This window comes from Achroia grisella, unplaced genomic scaffold, assembly GCF_030625045.1.
Source record: "Achroia grisella isolate CSIRO2021 unplaced genomic scaffold, CSIRO_AGI_Agris_v1 utg4223, whole genome shotgun sequence".
NCBI classification, from domain to species: Eukaryota; Metazoa; Arthropoda; class Insecta; order Lepidoptera; family Pyralidae; genus Achroia; species Achroia grisella.
The window spans coordinates 306,560-325,762 of record NW_026712852.1 but is presented as its reverse complement, the minus strand read 5'-3'; the positions used below and the strand labels follow the sequence as shown (position 1 = coordinate 325,762).

The window sequence follows — 19,203 nt, the reverse complement described above, 5'->3', positions numbered from 1 at the left end:
AGAAATAGAAAACCTACCAAAAATATTGAAAACGGAAGCTATACCTATATATGTCTGCGCTGACATATCCGCGGTAAAAAATAAATCAAATGTTTTTATTTCCTTTACAACGCTCAGGTAAACTTGTTTGTTCTATAGAACTCTATAGGGAGGTAACTTAGACGTAGTAGTAGTATACCTATACAATATTGTATTAGATTAGTGGTTTATTTTCTTTTCAGATTTTTATTTCATTTTGTTTAAGAGAATGATAACTTGTATGTATACTTTAAATTAAGGGCTCTGTCAGATTTACCTAAACGATGTCACCAATAGTCCCATTAAAAAAAAATGTATATAGTATAATACAAAGTATATAATATAATAGAAAATAATAATATAATACAAAGGGAACTAGGTAATAAATAATACCTTTGAATTATTTATTACCTAGTTCCCTTTGTATAATAAGTAAAATAAAAAAATATATAAAGAGCGGGAAACAAATGACGGATGTGACAGTATCAAATCAAATTAGTGTTTTATAAATTAATAACTTTATACTATTATATAATCATGTATACTGATAATAATTACTCAGACAGAGAAAGCGAAGGCGAAGATAGAAGTCCGGAGAATAGCCCGAGTATCACGAAAAAGTCGCTGTCCACAGTTTGTTTTAGAAATAATCTAGATAACCAAAATACAAGACCTTTAGCACTACGTGCGACTCAGTCATTCACTGGGGCTGTTGAAGAGCTAAGACTATGTGGGAATTTTCAAAGAATAAATTTATGCAATAGAATGAATATTCCATCGGCACCTAAATCAACTATATGTCCATGCGGATGTTTATTAAGACCTGCAACCACAGGTCCATTCAGGACTAGAGAACAGAATACATTAGCATTGCATGTAGTGTCACCTGAAGCACTTAATTATCACGGCTACTGCTATGAGCCCAGTCAAATAGCAATGTTTTGGAAAAAAGACTGCAGAATGTTTTTATGGAAAGGAAAGGCTAAAATAAAAAAGGAAATAGATGCTGATCCTCAAAAGATTAACCCAGCATATTGATTTTTATACTTATTATATTATATATTAAACAAAATAAACAGTATTAACAATTTATTACTTATTTTATAAATAAATATTTTTATATCTACTAGAAGTTGATTTTGAAGGTAATGTCAAGACAGAGTATTGTATGTTTCTACTTTTACTGTAAAGTTTGAACTGTATCTAATGGCTGTTTTTCCACACCAAGCATATTGTTTTCCACAGCTTCTCCACATGAGAATCTTACGTAATCTATTAGTTCAACTTTATTTTGCTCCAGGATCTCATCTACTGTGTAAGATGGATCTAACAAATATTCTTGGTATATAAGGCATATTTCATCATCAGAGTTTTTGTTCGGTTTGTCACTATCCTTATTGCCAATTTTCTTAGGGGCACATCCTACTACATGCTGACAAAGTTGTCGACCAATATCTTCATAATCACCGGATTGCTTGTATGCCAGTAAAGCTCCATATTTGCCAGCAGAATAGTCCTCAGATTTGGCAGGAGCTGGATGTGTGTAGCCGGCAATCTTCACTTCTTTATTGTTTGCTTTCCAACACTCCGCTCTTCTCAGGACTGCATTTTCACCAACAGTACCAATGAATAAGGCTAATATTTCAGAAAGTTTCTTGCCTTCTACAGAGAGGTTTCCCAACTGCTCACTATCCAATTCCATCTGAAGTGAAATTATAAATATGTTGATATATGTAAAAGAGGACAATTATTAAAACAATAGCATAGCACTATGGTTCAGTTAATTCACTAACATGCCTACTTGCTACAACTTTTGTATCTATATATGTTTTTGAACACTATTATTATAATCTATTGTATAAATAACAAATATATATATATCAATATGAAAAGCAATGGTGTAACCATAATTCTATATAGTGTCCTGCCATTTTTACATTCCTGAGTAGACATGACTAATAAAAAGACCTTATATTGCCCAGTAATTTCATCATTATCTATATATTTCTACAGCTATTGATTTATTGTTATATAATAATAATATAATAATAATATTTTATTGACACCAATTTAAGTAGTTACAGTTATTCTCCTTATAAACTATTACATTTTTGTTAAATACACATCATACATATAATTTACCAGTAGCATCTATACTAGGCCGAGCCTGTATCATAGATACTACCTTCTTCCAGCGACAAATAGGTAAAAATTAAAATGTTGCAATTGCGTGGGTAGATTTACATTTCAACTTGTACAAAATATGAATGAATTGCATTGGCATCAATCCATTCGCAGCTCGTAAACAGGTTTACAAGTGACTCAGCGCGACCACAATAACCATGAACATAAACAATATAATAACGTTAGTTAACAAACTAAAATAATATAGTTTTAATTTTATCTCTTTATATCTTAATGTACGCTTAATCTTAAATTTGTTTATAATAACAGTATATCGTAGATGTATATAATATATATATTGCTTGTTTAAGGTGTATATTTTTAATGTTACATTTTCATACTATTTAATAAAGAGATGTATATATAATGGTGTGTATAGTGTTTACGTGTGTGTGTATGTGTATGAGTGTGTGTGATGTTTGTGTATGTGTGCGGTTGTATGTGTATGTACTCATGTTATTTTACTGCTACAAGAAGATTTTCAATCTCATTGTAATTTAATGATTTTAGCCATATTGTTAGAATTTCTTTACATTTTAAGTAATTGAGGTGATATATATCGATAATTTTATTAATTTTATTATAAAGCATAGGACCGAGGTACATTTGAAATTTATTAATAAAATAGCTTTTGAAGGGAATTCTTTGGCAAACGTCTTTTCTACGAAGTTTCATCAGATCCATGCTAAATGGAGTTTTTAGGTGTTGGGACAACACTGTATCTCTTACAAACATTTGTCTAATGGTTAGCACATCAGTATCTGCATATAATTCTATAGTGGGATATCGAAAAGGTTTGAAGGTCATTACTTTTAGTATTGCTCTCTGTGCTCGCTCTATTTTTAATAAATGGGTTTTTCGTGCTCCACCCCAAGTAGTTATACAGTAACTTAATATTGACTGGACCAATGCAAAATAAACTTTTTTAATTAATTTAGAATCTGCTATATGTCGTAATGTTTTAAAAATATAAATAAGTCGTCGTGTTCGTGATGATAGCAGGTCAATATGAGGTTTCCACGTTAGGGTTTCGTCGAGTATAACTCCCAGGTATTTAATGGTGTCTGTTTTACATATGTAAACACAGTCACAGCTATCGTTATTTGCGGGCGTAATATCATTGAAGCATTTATGTATTTTTATGCGAAAATTTTGTTCTGTGGGAATTAGTCTTTTTGTAATGCCAAAAGTAACATATTTTGTTTTAGAGATGTTTAATGTTAAAAGATTATTGTGTAACCATTGAGCCACTATTTGAAGTCCTTCTTCAGTTAGAATTCTCGTCTCCTCCCATGTCTTCCCATAAAAAATTAAAGCAGTATCATCAGCATAAGTAAAGACTTTACAATTTTGAATTAATAAGTTACAGAGATCATTGACATAAAGTAAGAAAAGGGTAGGACCGAGGACACTACCTTGTGGTACTCCATGGGATATATCAGCTTTAGGGCTATAATAATCACCAATTTTAACTATTTGTTTACGGTTTGTGAGATAATCTTTGAACAAATCAAGCACTTTACCACGAATTCCACATATTTCCATTTTCTTTAAAAGAGTGGGGACATAAACAGTATCAAATGCCCTGGCAAGATCTAGAAACACACCAACACACTTATTTTTTGCATCTAAGTGAGTGGCTATAAATTCAGACATTTCTGAGACAGCGTCCTTAGTAGACTTGCCTGGTCTAAATCCGTATTGATTTGTTGACAATATATTATTATCATTAAGGTAAGACAATAGTCTCCTATTTATAATCTTTTCAAGTATTTTAGACATTGCAGGTAACAATGAAATAGGACGGTAGTTGCTTACATTATCACCATCTCCCTCCTTATATATGGGATGTATTATTGATGTTTTAAATACGTTGGGAAAGGTAGCTGAACTTAGGCTCAGGTTACAAATATGCGTAAGTAAAGGCACCAAAATGTCTTTTGCCAGTTTTAGCAGTCTAGTAGGAATATTATCGTGTCCCATTGCCGAATCAGTTTTTAAATCAAGAATTATTGAATTTACTTCATCTTCTGTTGTTTCTAGCATAACCATAGAATTTACAGGACTATTTTCATCGAGATTTACTATATTTCCATTATAATAACAAAAATCAGAATTTTTCAGTAGCTTATCTGCTAGGTTCCGTCCAACATTGGCAAAATAGTTATTTACACGTTCTACCGCTTTCTCAGGGGTTTGTTCTATTTTAAGCAAATTAGTTTCAGGTGACTTTGTGATATTTCTATTTGTTATATTATTAATAATCTTCCATGTCATTTTAGGATTTTTACTGTGTTTTTCTAGTTCATCTTTTTCATAAATTGCTTTTAATCTTTTTAACAAATCGTTACAAAAATTTTTATACCTATTGTAGGTTCTCTTTAATATTAAATTTGTGGGGTCCTTTTTTGTTCGCATGTGCATCCTGTCCCTATTTTTAATACAGCGTAATAAACCTGGAGTAATCCATGGTTTGAGGCACCATTGTTTTCTAGGAGCAGAAATTTTATGCGTGTGTTTTGCTACTAGATCTGACAGAGTTTTAATAAGCGTATCTGTCGCCCAATTTGCATCAGATGATTTTAAAATGTCTTCAAAACCCGTTTTCTCTAATTCAGCGATGATAGCATTGTAGTTAATTTTGTTCTTAGCATAGTTACGCGGAGTTTTCTCTAGTTTAATATTTACTTTGATAGTAGTTAGAACTGGAGAATGATCGGTTAAAGGAGAGGAAAACACAACAGTAGTTGCCGGAAACCTACATTTGATCATAACATGATCTATGCAGTTTTTACCTCTAGTAGGAAAATCATGACCAGATAAGAGTCCATGGCTTGCCAATAAATTTAAATAATCGAAGGAATTTCGGTCTTCACTATCCATTTTAATGTCAATATTAACATCCCCGATAATTACAATATTTTTATACTTCGAATATGAAATTAATATATTATTAAGTGACGTAATAAAGTTATAAATATTTCTATATGAGGGAGATCTATAAATTGCTATTATAACTGTATCTGAGTTTACTATAATAATCATGCCTGTTGCGTCAGATAGTTCTTGTTCTTTTACATTACAACAGAAACCTACTTTTGCATACACAACGATACCATCATTCTGATTATAATTTTTCTTAGAATAGTACGTATCATAGCCCTTTAATGTAGGAAAATTAGATAAATTTCTATTCCATGTTTCAGTTAGTATATAAAGTTCACACTCTATTTCTAACCTAGAAAGAAAGACTTCAAATTTTGAGAAGTTACAAGATATACTCCTTATATTTTGAGTCAAGACTTTAATATTATAATCATAATCCTGTTCTGACTTTATTATTGTTTTACAGGTTTCAGGATCGCATAAATATGACATGCCTGTTGATATTTTATCTATGTTGGAATTTATTTTATTATTATTTAAGAAATCGAATTTTATAAAGAATTTTTACGGACTTTAACAAAACTAACAGTAGGCTTCCCATAGCAGATACTTGAATGTATGTAAATAGAGTAGTTGTATAGTACTTTTCGGTGTATGTGTATATAAAAATATATGAAACATTATATAATGTATTTTGTAATGTAGGTTTTACGTTATAAATAAAAATAAAATGAAGTATTTCTAACCTATGACATTTATAGTTCCCCTCGTTGCCTACAGAGACTAGTCATATGACATTCTTGATACTGCTTAGTTGAAGTTCATCCTTTATTTCAATATTTTTATTAAATATATTATTACTATATATATTTTACTTGAAAATTCTAAATTTTCTTTTTAAATATAGATCTATTTGAGGTCACACTGGTATGCATATATGGTAACATAAAGTTAAGGTTTTAATAGATGCTATGGGTCCATATCATTACTGCTAACAACAGACAAAGCACCTCTTTTATTACAGTAATATTTGTCCTTGTTCATTGTAATTACAGTAATTTTTGACATTTGTCCACCATACTTAAAATTAATCAATATTTGTTACAAATACTTTTGTAAAATATATCTTAAATTTACCTTTGTAATAGGTCCTTTCGATTGCAAACTAGTATGTGCAAACTTAAAACAAGCAAGAGTGGCATCTTCTATCATCTTATGAAACTTGTCATTTTTTGCAACAAAATCTGTCTCACAGTTAAGTTCAACAAGGGCTCCATGATTGGCATCAAATTTTACCGCAACAAGACCTTGTAGTGCTGTTCTACCGGCTAGTTTAGTAGCCTTCGCCCATCCCATTGCTTGTGCTTGCTCATTCAGCCATGCCTCCGCCTGTAATAATAAATTTTACACATTTATTTTTTGTGTAATAGGTTTCATGATAGATGTACAAGATTTTATGTTAATTAGTAGAGTGAGCTGGGATTTGAGATACTATACTCCAATGTTAACCACCCTTTAGTATTGGGATTCTTATTAGATTCATACATAAAAATTACATATATGAGAGTAAGGAATATTAATAATAATAACCCTAAACAATTCACACAGCGCAATCTAGTCCCAAGCTATGCAGAACTTGTGTTATGGGCACTAAACAACTGATAGAAGTAAACAAATTCATACTTGATATACATAGAAAACACCCAGATTGATACAAACAATCAATGTAAGAATAAAAATATTTCCATATAAATAGGGCGACTTTTTAAACACCTGCACACTTTAGATCATCAAATGTATATCCTTCGATCATACTTTTCAGAAATAGACAACAAACTTTATGTAAAGTAATACCAATAGGCATGTACTCCACTCCACATGAAAACCATCATGTTAAATTCCTCATGAACTTGCCAGGACGAGCCTTGACCTTACCTCATGCTCATCTTAAAGATCATACTTATAGCTATATAAATACAGGTATATAGTACACAATTACAGGTTTATTGTTTAGGTACCAGGGAATAATGTACAATGTGAAAATTGGAACAAGTAAAATTATCTTATTATCCTCCACTGTTACTCTACAGCATAATTTGGTATAGGCAGTGCACCATTGCAGTTAAAAAATTCTCCATATCCTAATCCTAATAATGAATATAATTTTGGAACTGTTACTACCAAAATTATATTCATTATAAATTGCATTAAACACACTTTGCTATTCACAGAGATTGCTTGACTAAATTTCTCCCTAAATAGTGAAATAGATTCACCAGCTGTGAACTATATGCTTCAAGAAATAGCACATTGTCTTGTGAACATCAATAAAGTTATGGTATGTCCTCGAATTCCTTTTTTTCCAATAAGGTTGTTAACTTTAAAATTAGTTCAGCATAAATATATTAAATGTTTGTCAATTAATATATTGAAACATTACCTTGTCAGAATCATTGTTATGCATTTCTAGGGCTTTTTTGCAATTGGCAATTGTGTAGCCTGTCTTTTTCCGGAGCTTTGCCAATAGAGAAGATTCACTCTTCCAGCAAACAGGGCTAACATGTAATCTCCTCACCAATTGTAATATCATCTGAAAACATGTTAATGACTTGATACATTATATATACAATGGCATTATTTATTTAAATTAAACAGATATTCAATCCAATAAAATAATTACTCACTCAATTTATTATTAAATATGAATTATACATTAATGAAATAGTTTTTTAGAGTACAATAGAATAAAAACCATATACAATACTGGCTGCTCATGGTGTGTGCCTCCTACTGATTGAACCAATGAGTGGAAAGCAAAGTTATGACATCATCTCAATAAAAAGAGCTTTGTGTAGCAATCAAGGTTAACAGAATATGGATAGCAGCTGAGATTAGTATAGCTATGGCATTACAAGGTTTTAACTATAGTAGCTGTAGTATTTATTGTTTACCTTGGAGTAACAATCGAGTTTCTGTTTCATTTTCAATTTTATAACCTATAAAATGTTTACAAATGTCAATGGATAAGAGACGAAAATGTATAATATAGGAAATGATATATTTACATATTAAAATTAATTTATAAGTTTATATCACTAAGGTTTCTATACTGGCCACCATACAGTAAAAATTTCCATGGAAACAGAAAACAAGTGCCGATATATAGTTGTCAGGGATTTGTTGTTACATGACTGAACTAATAGAATTGAAGTCACTTGGTGTATTTATCAATAAATCCGTTTTATATTAATTGATAATAAATATTCATTAGATTAATTTAAGTGTATAAATATGTTTTATAAATAGGCACACAAAATACAGATAGAAACTGTACTTTACCTCTAATATTTATTGTAATCGTTGTAACAGGTAAGAAATAATTATTGGCTATAGTTTGACTATTACTCGAAATATTTTTATTTTTTGCACCGTTTGACTTCGTAATAGTTAAATTATTTCAAATGAAGGTTATTAAGTCTAGACATAAGTAGTCAAATTAAAAGTCGATTATACGAGCGAGCTAAATTTGAGCCGTCTGCTGTCAAATATGTCAAATCGTTTCGTTTACTTATCAAGTGATCATAGAATATAGATACAACACATTATTTTGCACTAATATTTTGATGTACACAGACAATATATGTAGTGTAAAGATGAGTTACTTATTTACTTGTCTGATTGACTTTTAGTAATATTTTATAGCTATAATAATTATCTGGAGGTTTCTGTTAGAAAGAGGAGAAACTAAACGGCAAGTAGTACGAATTAAAAAGTGAATACACGCTTAATTAATACGGATTCGGAAATAAATTGAATAATGTAATATTTATTAAAGATGAGACCGAACGGACTGTCGAGTCTGTCCAAAAATGAAAATAAATTACTAACTAAAATCAACCAATTGACTATAGAATTTTGATACCAACCAAATTTCCCGCCATAATATAAAATAATTTCTTTAAATTATTTTTTTATTAAAAATATATTTAATAATAATATATTAATTAATAATTAAATTAAATTAATTTATAAATTTTTATCTAGAGTTAATCATGGAGAAGAAACGGCCAAATAGAAAAAAAGGACAGCCAGGCCCGTCTTCATCAGATGTAAAATTACCTAAATTACCAAAAATATCTATGCCAGAAGATTTCAAAATACGAACTCGTCCCTTGTTTTCGTTGCCTGAGGAAGTTCTCAAACTACCCCCACCAACATCAAAAGCAGCGAAATTGCAAGCTGCTAAAGCAGCGCCTAGAAGAAAATCCAGTGGTAAAGTATATCTTAGTAGTACATTCCGTGACAGCTGGTTTGTGTTATATAACAAATAACTATATACGTACTACAGTATTTATAATTAATGTATCGTAATATTAATCATACGTACTTTATGTAGGCAATAATTACTTAAATCTACACCATAAATCATTCTTTATAGTGTAGTGTGTATTTATGTAACATATTATCTTTCATAATTTAGGCTACATATTGCAAAAGATAGCATATCTACCAAAAAGAGAGTATACGTGTCTGGTACGCTATTTTTAATTCCTTATTCTATATAACCTCTTATGTAACCTCCTTATTCTCAAAGATCATGGAGTCGATTGTCAACCGTTAACTCCTACGTTACCTAGAAGTGAACCGGTTGATCTCTGATCGTCAGTATGGCTTTCGCCAGGGTCGCTCAGCTGGTGATCTTCTAGTATATTTGACACATCGATGGGCAGAGGCTATTGAGAGTAAGGGGGAGCCTTATCCGTTAGTCTGGATATTGCGAAGGCCTTTGATCGGGTTTAGCACAAAGCTCTTCTTTCAAAGCTACCATCCTTCGGGTTGCCTGCGAAGTTATGCAAATGGGTCGCCAGCTTTCTCGCTGATCGGAGCATCAAGATCGTTGTCGATGGTGCTTGCTCCGACCCACATTCTGTGAATGCTGGTGTTCCACAAGGCTGTGTACTATCTCCGACTCTGTTCCTTCTGCATATCAATGACATGTTACAAATCAACAACATTAATTGCTATGCGGATGACAGTACCGGAGATACCTTATACAGCGGCCATGCTAATATGTCGCAGGCAAAAGTTATAGAGTATCGGAACAAACTTGTGTCTGAAATCGAAACTTCACTCCATCAAGTTTCGGTATGGGGTCAGGAAAATCGTATGCAATTCAACCCCAAGAAGACACAAGTCTGCGCGTTTAGGGCTAAAAAGAATCCTTTTATCGTGTCTCCTCAGTTTGAAGACACTCTCCTTGATGTGAAGCCAAATCTCGAGGTCCTTGGCGTTGATATATCCAGTGGCGTTCAGTTTTGTGGTCATTAGGAGGACAAGGCTAAAATAGCCTCAAAAAAGCTTGGTGTGCTCAGTAGAGAGAGACGGTATTTCACGGCGGCCTATCGCTTGCAATTATACAAGGCGCAGATCCGGCCACATATGGAATACTGTTCTCATCTCTATCTCACGAGAGCACCAAAATACCAGCCATTTCCATTTGACCGCATTCAGAACCGAGCAGTCAGAATCATTGGTAATCAACGTCTATGTGACAGACTCGATCCATTAGCTTTGCGGCGAGATATTGCATCTCTGTGCATTTTCTACCGCATATAACACGGGAAGTGTTCTGAGGAATTGTTCAGATTAATACCAGCCGCTGAGTTTCACCACCGTACCACCCTCCAGAAACTAAAATACTATCCTGATCATCTGGATGAATGGCGGTCCTGTACAGTGCGGTTTTCTAGAAACTTTTTGCCACGCACAACCACATTGTGTAATCACCTTCCAGCAATGGTATTTCCGAACCGATACGATATTGAAACCCTCAAGAAAAGAGCTTATTCCTTTTTAAAAGGCCGACAACGTACTTGCAATTCCCCTGGTATTGCGGGTGCTCATGGGCGGCGGTAATCACTTACCATCAGGTTAGCCGCATGCTCGTTTGTCCCCTTTGTTATAAAAAAAAAACAATAGATATTGTGCGTACAGTACCTACGCGCATTGTAGGTTGCCTATGTGTATGGTGACCTTATGATGAACCGATTTATATATGCATTTTTTGGTATAGACTGGTTTTACGATTGCTATTGTTTTTTACGTCATGTAAATATATTTATAGTAGATTTAATATTTTAATGGTGATGAGCTTTACGGACAGCGGTCGACCCCCGTTAATTACAGCAGGTACTTAAATATTAAGATACTTCCCACTCATGTAAAGCAATGATATCTCCTTCGGAAAATAAACTCTATCTTAGGAGATCTGTTAAAAGTCCTTCCTTTATAGAGATTTGAAGAAACATCTAGAAGCAGCTGAAAGATCTTATAAGCACGCAGTAGTTACTACAGGTTTCAACAGTTAAAAAAAAATGTATATCTATATCAAATGAACAACCACAGGAAGTTATTTATTGACTTATGTCAAATATAATTCGAATTATTTCAGTAATGCAGAGCTACACAGCTATGCGTAAGGCTAGAGAGGAATTTAGGGCAAAACTCATGAATTTAATCTGCCAGTCTCAACCCGGTGAGGATGGTGACACGATTCCCTCCGGTGAAGAGAAAAACATGTTACGATACTATTATTATCTCAGATATGGAATAGACACTATACATGTTGCACCGTTGGATAATAAAATTATATTACGGTGAGTTATCAAAAATAACTTTCTTCTATCTCCCTGTATGCCTTATGGGTACAGAAGAGAGAATAAGTGCCAAAGGCTTTAAAAATGTCTTTCTTCTCTTTATGCCTTATTGGCTCAGGAGAGAGATCAAGTGCCGAAAAGATAACATCATCTAAGGAATAGAATAGAATAGAAAATCATTTATTCAAATAAACTTACATTGAAGCACTTTTGAATAGTCATTACATTTTTTAATCTACCGCTCGTTCGGAAAGCTGTCTCATCACAAGAAGAACGAGCAAGAAACTTGCGTGTTGCTCTTTTAAATAATTTTATTATTACTTTACATTTTTAAGTTTAAGTGTGTGAATACAAACCACCAATTAGCACTAATTCTATTAAATACTCAAATAGAAAAAATATTGAATATATAACCAACTGGTTAAACAATTAATAAGAGGAAATCAGTCATAGTGATTAGAGCAGACCAGTCCCTACAAGCAGCACCCGTTCACGAGTATGACGGATGAGCCAGCCATCACTGCGCTCGACCATATTTTAGGGAGCCCAATGACCCGGCCCACCACGCCGCCACAAGTCTGGACATTTTAGTGAGCATGACTACTCAAAACACTAGACTACGTCAAAGCTACTTACAATTGCTATCTGATAGTTATAGTATTCACATTTTACATAAGAATGCATGCGGCAATCAATACAAAAACCGCTACGCTTTCATATTTCTAAAATCAATCAATTAAATCAAGAAAGCAATGAGAAAATTAAATTATAACGTTGTATGCTAATAAACTAGTTATTTACTTTTTATGTTGTCGTCTATGAATTCGTCTATCCTGTAATAGGCTTTCTTACACAAAAATTGTTTAATATAAGATTTGAATTGCCTCTCTGTCAGATTTAGTGCAGATTCTGGCAGTTTATTATAAAATCTTACGCAATTACCATAGAATGAATTACTGACTTTGTGCAGGCGGCATTTAGGTAAAATTAGCTTATTTTTATTGCGTAAGTTTCTATTTGTACAGTCTTTAAGTTTTCTAAAACTCTCTAAATTCTTCCGTGTATACATGATATTCTCATAAATGTATTGTGAAGTAACGGTGAGGATATTTGAATCTTTAAAACACTGACGTAATGACTCTCTTGAACCCATACCATAAATAGAACGTATGGCTCTCTTTTGTAAAATAAATATAGTATTTATATCGGCTGCTTTACCCCACAGTAGTATACCATATGACATAATGCTATGGAAATAACTAAAGTATACAAGTTTAGCCGTCGCCACGTCTGTTAATTGCCTAATTCTTCTAATTGCATATGCAGCTGAACTGAGTCTATTGGCCAATTTTGAAATATGGGGCCCCCATTGTAATTTCGAGTCCACTGTTATACCTAAAAAAACTGTATCATTAACAAAATTTACTATTTCATCATTAAGCAATAACTGTGTATTTATTGATCTTACATTAGGAAGTGTAAATTTTATACACTTTGTTTTGCTGGAATTTAATAATAGGTTATTACATGTAAACCAATTTAATATAGCAGACATAGCACAATTTACATCGTCTAATTGATTAGTTTGACGTCCAATTTTAAACACTAACGAAGTATCATCCGCAAACAGCACTATATCTGCAATTTTCTCTACCATAAAGGGAAGTTTATTTATGTAAATTAAAAAGAGAAAGGGGCCTAAGATTGACCCTTGTGGAACGCCCATCCCAATATTAGCTCCCTTAGATTTTATACCGTCAATATCTACAGTTTGGACCCTATCCTCTAAATAAGTTCTCATTAATTTTAGATCATTATCTTTTATACCATAATGTTCGAGCTTGTACAAAAGTGTTTTATGATCCACGCAATCAAATGCCTTTGATAGGTCACAAAAAACTCCGAGTGCATCCTGTGACTTCTCCCATGATTGGAAAATATGTGTTATCAGCGCTACACCTGCGTCAGTGGTAGACTTGCCGGCGGTGAAACCATATTGTTGACTGTGAAGCAGTCGGTTATCCCTGAAGTGTTGTAACATTTGATTTAACATTATCTTTTCAAACACCTTACTTAGAACTGGCAAAATAGATATAGGTCTATAATTCCCTGGCTCAAATTTATCACCTGATTTAAATAGTGGGATTAATTTGCTAAATTTCATTAATTGTGGAAAAGTGCCATTATCAATACATTTATTAAAAATAGTAGCTAGATATGGAGCAACAATATCTATGAAAGAACTAACTACTTTTACAGACATGCCCCAAAGGTCTTCTGTATTTTTTAGATTTAGATGTTTGAATATTTTTATGATATGAACGGGGCTAACATGTGAAAATTTAAATCTTAAAGCACAACAACCGATATTAGACTCTAGTAATATTTTTGCTCGAGATGGAGATGAGTCCAGAGAAGATGTAATGTTAATCGGAATGTTAGCAAAAAAATCTTCAAAAACATTAACTACATCTTTTGTTGCTGTTATTAATTTATTATCATAATTTAATGCAAATTGATTATAGGCTAATTTAGATCTTCCGGTTTATAATGCCCCAGATGGTTTTAATTTTGTCAGAAGACTGGTTAATTTGTTTATTAATATAATTAGATTTAGCCGTAATACAAACTTTTTTAAAAATTTTTGAATAATTTTTCACATAAGTGGTGAATTTGTCATCAAATCGATATTTTTTTTGATCGTATAAATCAAACAAAATATTTCTACTTTTAAGTATACCTACTGTTGCCCATTCCGTGAATTTAGATTTAACATAAACTTCTTTTTTCTTGAAAAATTGTTCATATTCTCCTGATAGAATAGTAATTAGCTTGGTGTAAAGATAATCAGGATTATTACTAGATTGTAACAGCAAATCCAATTTATTTTTAATCGCGCTTTTGTATTTGTTAATATTGTGAACATTTATTTGTCTTTTTGATTTTTTATTATTGTTGACTTTATTGATCTGACTGTTAACCTTAACAACTTGACCACAGTGATCTGAAGGAAGTTTATTTATTATGAATTTTTCTGTATACTCACAGTTACAAAAAACATTGTCAAGACAAGTAGCAGACGTGGCAGTTACACGAGTGGGTTCATGAAAGACATGACTTAAATCAAATGATTGAAATAAACTAATAATTTTTGTACATGTGGGTGTGTTACAAAGAATATCAACGTTAAAATCTCCACATACAATAATTTTTTTAATACTATTAAATATTTTTTTTAATATATCCTCCATCACCCCTTCAAATACATTGTAATCACTATTAGGAGGCCTGTACACACATATAAGGATATAATTTTCTAGTTCTATACAAGATAATTCTATACAACACTCAATAGAAAGTCTAACAATGTCAGCACGTTCCTTTACTTTAATATTATTTCTTGCAATTATCATAGACCCGCCTCTGTTAACTGACTTTCTATTGAAGCAGCTGACAACGTTATAATTATTTAAATTGAACATCATATTGCTCTCTTTAAGCCAATGTTCTGTGAAACAGACAATATCAATATTATACTTTTCTAAAAATAATTGTATAATTAACTCGCTGCCGGGAAAACTTTGTATGTTCTGATGAACAATTATTAATTCTGATTGCTTTCCCTTTGTCTTTGTGAGCAGTTTAAATCTGCAGTCATAGTATTTATGTCACAAATATTAATAGAATTATTTGTTATGTCAGTATTTTTATGTTTAAGTTTACCATGTAAACTGTTCATGTAGTCAATATTATAAGCCACTAAAGTGGCTATTTTATTTTTAGATAATTTAGAGAGATACATTGTATCTTTTTTCAAATAAAAATCACTAATAAAACTATTAGTATCAAAAAATGTAAAAATGTCACTATGACGACATGTCAATGTATGTAATAAGTTGTTCAGGTAATGTACCTTACTGTTAATTTTTTTATGAAGATGTCCTTTTGTGTAAGGAAAAGCGCACAATACAATCTTATACACATTTAATTGTAATAAATATTCAATTCCTTTAATTACATCCTGCCTATTTAATTGAATACTATTACCAAAAAATAACACAATTGTGGTCATATTGTTCATTTTCGTAGACTTCATTTTATTTATTATTTGTGTAAATGATGCTTCTGGCATACAGTAGTTTAATAAATCACCCTTAAGATGATACTTCAAAATAGACCCAAAGTTACAGCCTATTCTGTCAGAGAACACCATTGTGCTACTCTTAGGGTTACAGTCACTGGCACAAACACCCTGAACTTCATTTTCCAGCACAGTTACAACTGAATTATTATTTGATATATTTGTGTGATTACATGTACAATGCTTAGTCAACGACTCAAAACGGTCAGCATTGTATTTACTGACATCAATCAGATCATCCATTGCTAAAATATGCTCCTGGATTTGTTTCTGAGAGATAATATACTTTGTATTTAAATCATAAAGCGAAGATTCTAAACTATTGATTTTTGAAGTTAGGTAGTCTGTATCAATGTCATATAAGGACGGCCTCTGTCCTTAGATGATGTTATCTTTTACACCGTCTTCTATTCTCTCGTGTTTGAAAATTATATCTGTTTCAACTCCATGGTTTTTATTTTCATGATTTTCCAGTTTAGATTTTCGTAGTCATGAGCATTGTTTCAAATTCGCTTTGTATTTAATATCTGCTTTCATTTGACATGTCCGATCAAGGTGCCTTTTCCCATCTCAGCCTTGTTTGCTATAATGCGATTGGTTGAGTTCGTACATATTTAGATGCAGCAGATTAATATTAACTACAAAATTGAATTGATTGGTTTCACATACAGAGTACATAACTTAATATCGATGAAGTTGAAGAAATGGAAGGAAACACTGTTCACATGTACCGACGAGATGCGCGAGGACTTTATGATGAGCATGAAGAAGGCTATTGTAGACTTTGTCTTAAAAGATCCTAATAGGGTTAGTATACTCATGAAATTATATTTGATTGTTTTCAATAAAAATAATTAACGGCATTCACGGCTTTTGGTATGTACAATATATGTATATATATTTGGTTGAAATGGTAAACAAACTGATGGATCTGTTGGTAGTCGTCGCCTATAATCATGATACCACTGATGCGCTTCTATACCATTATTGACGACAGGCGACACATATAAGCGGCGTCGCGACGCACCTATAATATTTGTGTAGATTAGGTAGACAATAAGTTGTGTGTTGAAATTGGACAATAACTTAGAAATAATATTAGTTTTTAAAAGTGCTGTTTTAGAATAAGACATCGATTCACTGTTTAAAACTACGATAACGGTTGAACATCTGTTTGGGTACCAGCGTTCATTTGGCATTCATTGTTTATAAACACAATGAATATTTGTTGGCCTTTTGTGATAAGATAACACCGTTACTATTTTCTAGCCATCGGGTTTATGATGACCGTAGGGTTTCTTATTGTAAACATATTCTTATTGTAGACTAACGGACGGAACACGGTAATTCATGTCTTTATGAATATTGTCCAATCCGTGTTTACAGTGCATTGTAATTAGACAAGGAAATTGGTTATTGCACCAATGTTAAATATTCTTGGGTAGAGTTGTAAAATGCAATGCATTCTTTATGAGTAACTGTTAGTTTGTGAGAATAAAGAAGTAAGGGAATTTCGGCAATGTGCAAAAATATTGTTATGAAGTTGTATAACGTTGTGCATTGTCTGATAGAAATAAGGTTTGGTTTATTGCCAGTAAGAATTTTGTAAGGACTGTAGTCCCCACTACAGTCTATACCTCCCATATATAAGGCGAGGAATTTTTGTATCGAGTTAGTCGTAATATAGTTATAATGGAGTCATAATACTGTTATAATAGAGGGACTCAGACAGTCATAGTCGGATTGTTATATGCCGACGGCTGTCATAATCGAACACAGTACGGACGGCAGTTATAGTCCGTTATTATTGTAAAGTCAGTCGCGGTAGTTTCCTATAGACGCCATACAGTCTGAGCTACAGCGGCTGAAACTTGAATGTAACATCGAATACGGCTATAACTCAATTGTGAAACTTCTGTGGAGAGAATAAACAGGCTTCGAGAGACAACCGTTTCTTTCTAACCCCACCATCGATACAGTCCACTGCTCTCCCTGAGGAGCTGTCGCCAACAACCATATTTCTAAGATGTCTTGAGTTTTATCCTAATTACACTGCCATATTCGTCCCTACAATCAAAACAGTTCAAAAAGCAAGATGTTTGAGGTCTGAAATATGTGACTGTGGTGTACGCATACGACTTTTTACAGTCTACCATTTATTGTTATTGTACGAATATGTGCATAGGTGTTTGTACTATGAATATTAATGAATGAGCTTAATGTTATTAAAGAAAGAAAGAAAGAAAAATATTTTATTCAGTGCTTTTCAACAATGTTACATCAATATTGAACAGTCTATCCATAATAAACAGGAAGAATCTTTAGAAGAAGATGATACTCCTTTAAAGCAAGAATTAGCTAATAAGGACGATGCATGGAGGAATCGGTACGCTGTCGCTAGAAAATACTTGAGAAGGAATCTACACACTGTTAATTATTGTATAGCGCAAGTACTACAGATCTGGTGGAAGCAGTTCAAGTAAGTATCTTTCTAGCGATATTGCGGTATAGGTGTAAAGAAAAATAGCTATAAAATAATTAATTAAATTGTACGTTCATCTTAAGACACAATGTTATCAGGATAAAATTCTATTGCGTCTGCTGTTTTTGTATTAAAAGATTCCTTGGAAAAATAACGTTTATTCTTGATAAAATAAGTGCAAATAATTTTAATGTTGTAAATTAAAATTATTTACTCAATTAGGTCCGTCTATGTAATCGTTTCTTATTATTGTATTTAACTGTTTTCAATAACGAGTGTTGTTTTACTATTATTATTCATTCACTATTTCACTTTATTACAGTGATTTACGACTGATCAGTATGAAAGACATAATGACTACAAACGAAGCGTATGAACTTCAGGACTTTTGCTTTGTATGCAAGCGGCACATCGAGGCCGCCGGCAATGTGCTCACGTTACAGTGGATTCCTACCATACAAGCTGTTTTCCTACAGGTTCGATTTATATATAGATTTCATTATAAATATATATATATATTAATTATAATATATTCTATAATTTTACCTATACCTGGAATTTATTATTATACGTACCTTTCACCTATCTCTGCATGTATCATGCGATAACTGAAGTACCTACTGATTTTAATTAAACTTGTTATGTTATATATGATCATATGGTGCATAAACTTATGTACTTGGTAAGTTTTAGAAACCAATGCAGTATATTCTAAACAGTCTTAATTAAGTTGTATCTCTACAGTTGTACATAGAAAAAATAATGTCTTCAGAAAAAATATTTCAGTTTTTACTACCTAATAGATATTTACAGATTACCATTACCATACATATATT

The 19,203-nt window shown here is 32.3% G+C and overlaps 3 protein-coding genes across 5 annotated transcripts in view; 2 read left to right on the top strand and 1 right to left on the bottom strand.

Annotated features, from left to right (window-relative positions):
* The first annotated feature begins 555 nt into the window (after window positions 1-555).
* Window positions 556-1,104, top strand: LOC131844873 (uncharacterized). The gene has a single exon (XM_059193855.1). It carries the CDS (start codon window positions 556-558, stop codon window positions 1,054-1,056), a length of 501 nt encoding a protein of 166 aa, XP_059049838.1. The 3' UTR covers window positions 1,057-1,104.
* Window positions 1,105-1,123: 19 nt separating this feature from the next.
* Window positions 1,124-8,628, bottom strand: LOC131844871 (elongation factor Ts, mitochondrial). 3 transcript variants are annotated; one of them, XM_059193851.1, is made up of 5 exons: window positions 8,428-8,628; window positions 8,040-8,084; window positions 7,529-7,678; window positions 6,226-6,477; window positions 1,124-1,720 (listed from the first exon to the last, which is right to left on the bottom strand). In XM_059193851.1, exons 2-5 carry the CDS (start codon window positions 8,067-8,069, stop codon window positions 1,199-1,201), a joined length of 954 nt encoding a protein of 317 aa, XP_059049834.1. In that variant the 5' UTR covers window positions 8,070-8,084; window positions 8,428-8,628; the 3' UTR covers window positions 1,124-1,198. The 3 variants fall into 3 exon arrangements, with proteins under 3 accessions (XP_059049834.1, XP_059049835.1, XP_059049836.1); XM_059193852.1 differs by lacking the exon at window positions 8,040-8,084 and having other exon boundaries at window positions 8,428-8,627; XM_059193853.1 differs by lacking the exons at window positions 8,040-8,084; window positions 8,428-8,628 and adding an exon at window positions 7,773-7,949 and having other exon boundaries at window positions 7,529-7,696.
* Window positions 8,629-9,140: 512 nt separating this feature from the next.
* The window catches only part of LOC131844893 (dynein axonemal heavy chain 7), a 62,915-nt gene continuing 52,852 nt past the window's right edge, over window positions 9,141-19,203 (top strand). Inside the window, exons 1-5 of the mRNA XM_059193879.1 lie at window positions 9,141-9,360; window positions 11,540-11,744; window positions 16,557-16,692; window positions 18,198-18,364; window positions 18,690-18,843. Of these exons, the coding sequence (XP_059049862.1) occupies window positions 9,141-9,360; window positions 11,540-11,744; window positions 16,557-16,692; window positions 18,198-18,364; window positions 18,690-18,843 (882 nt within the window). The remainder of the gene's footprint in view (window positions 9,361-11,539; window positions 11,745-16,556; window positions 16,693-18,197; window positions 18,365-18,689; window positions 18,844-19,203) is intronic.

What these genes read in the sequence shown, in the direction of transcription:
- LOC131844871 (XM_059193851.1), bottom strand. Translation starts at nt 8,069, where the DNA reads ATGAAACAGAAACTCGATTGTTACTCCAAG. An exon ending in ATAACAATGATTCTGACAAG is followed by an intron (nt 6,478 to 7,528) that starts GTAATGTTTCAA and finishes TTATTATTACAG; the next exon opens with GCGGAGGCATGGCTGAATGA. An exon ending in CGAAAGGACCTATTACAAAG is followed by an intron (nt 1,721 to 6,225) that starts GTAAATTTAAGA and finishes ATTTCACTTCAG; the next exon opens with ATGGAATTGGATAGTGAGCA.
- LOC131844873 (XM_059193855.1), top strand. Translation starts at nt 556, where the DNA reads ATGTATACTGATAATAATTACTCAGACAGAGAAAGCGAAGGCGAAGAT.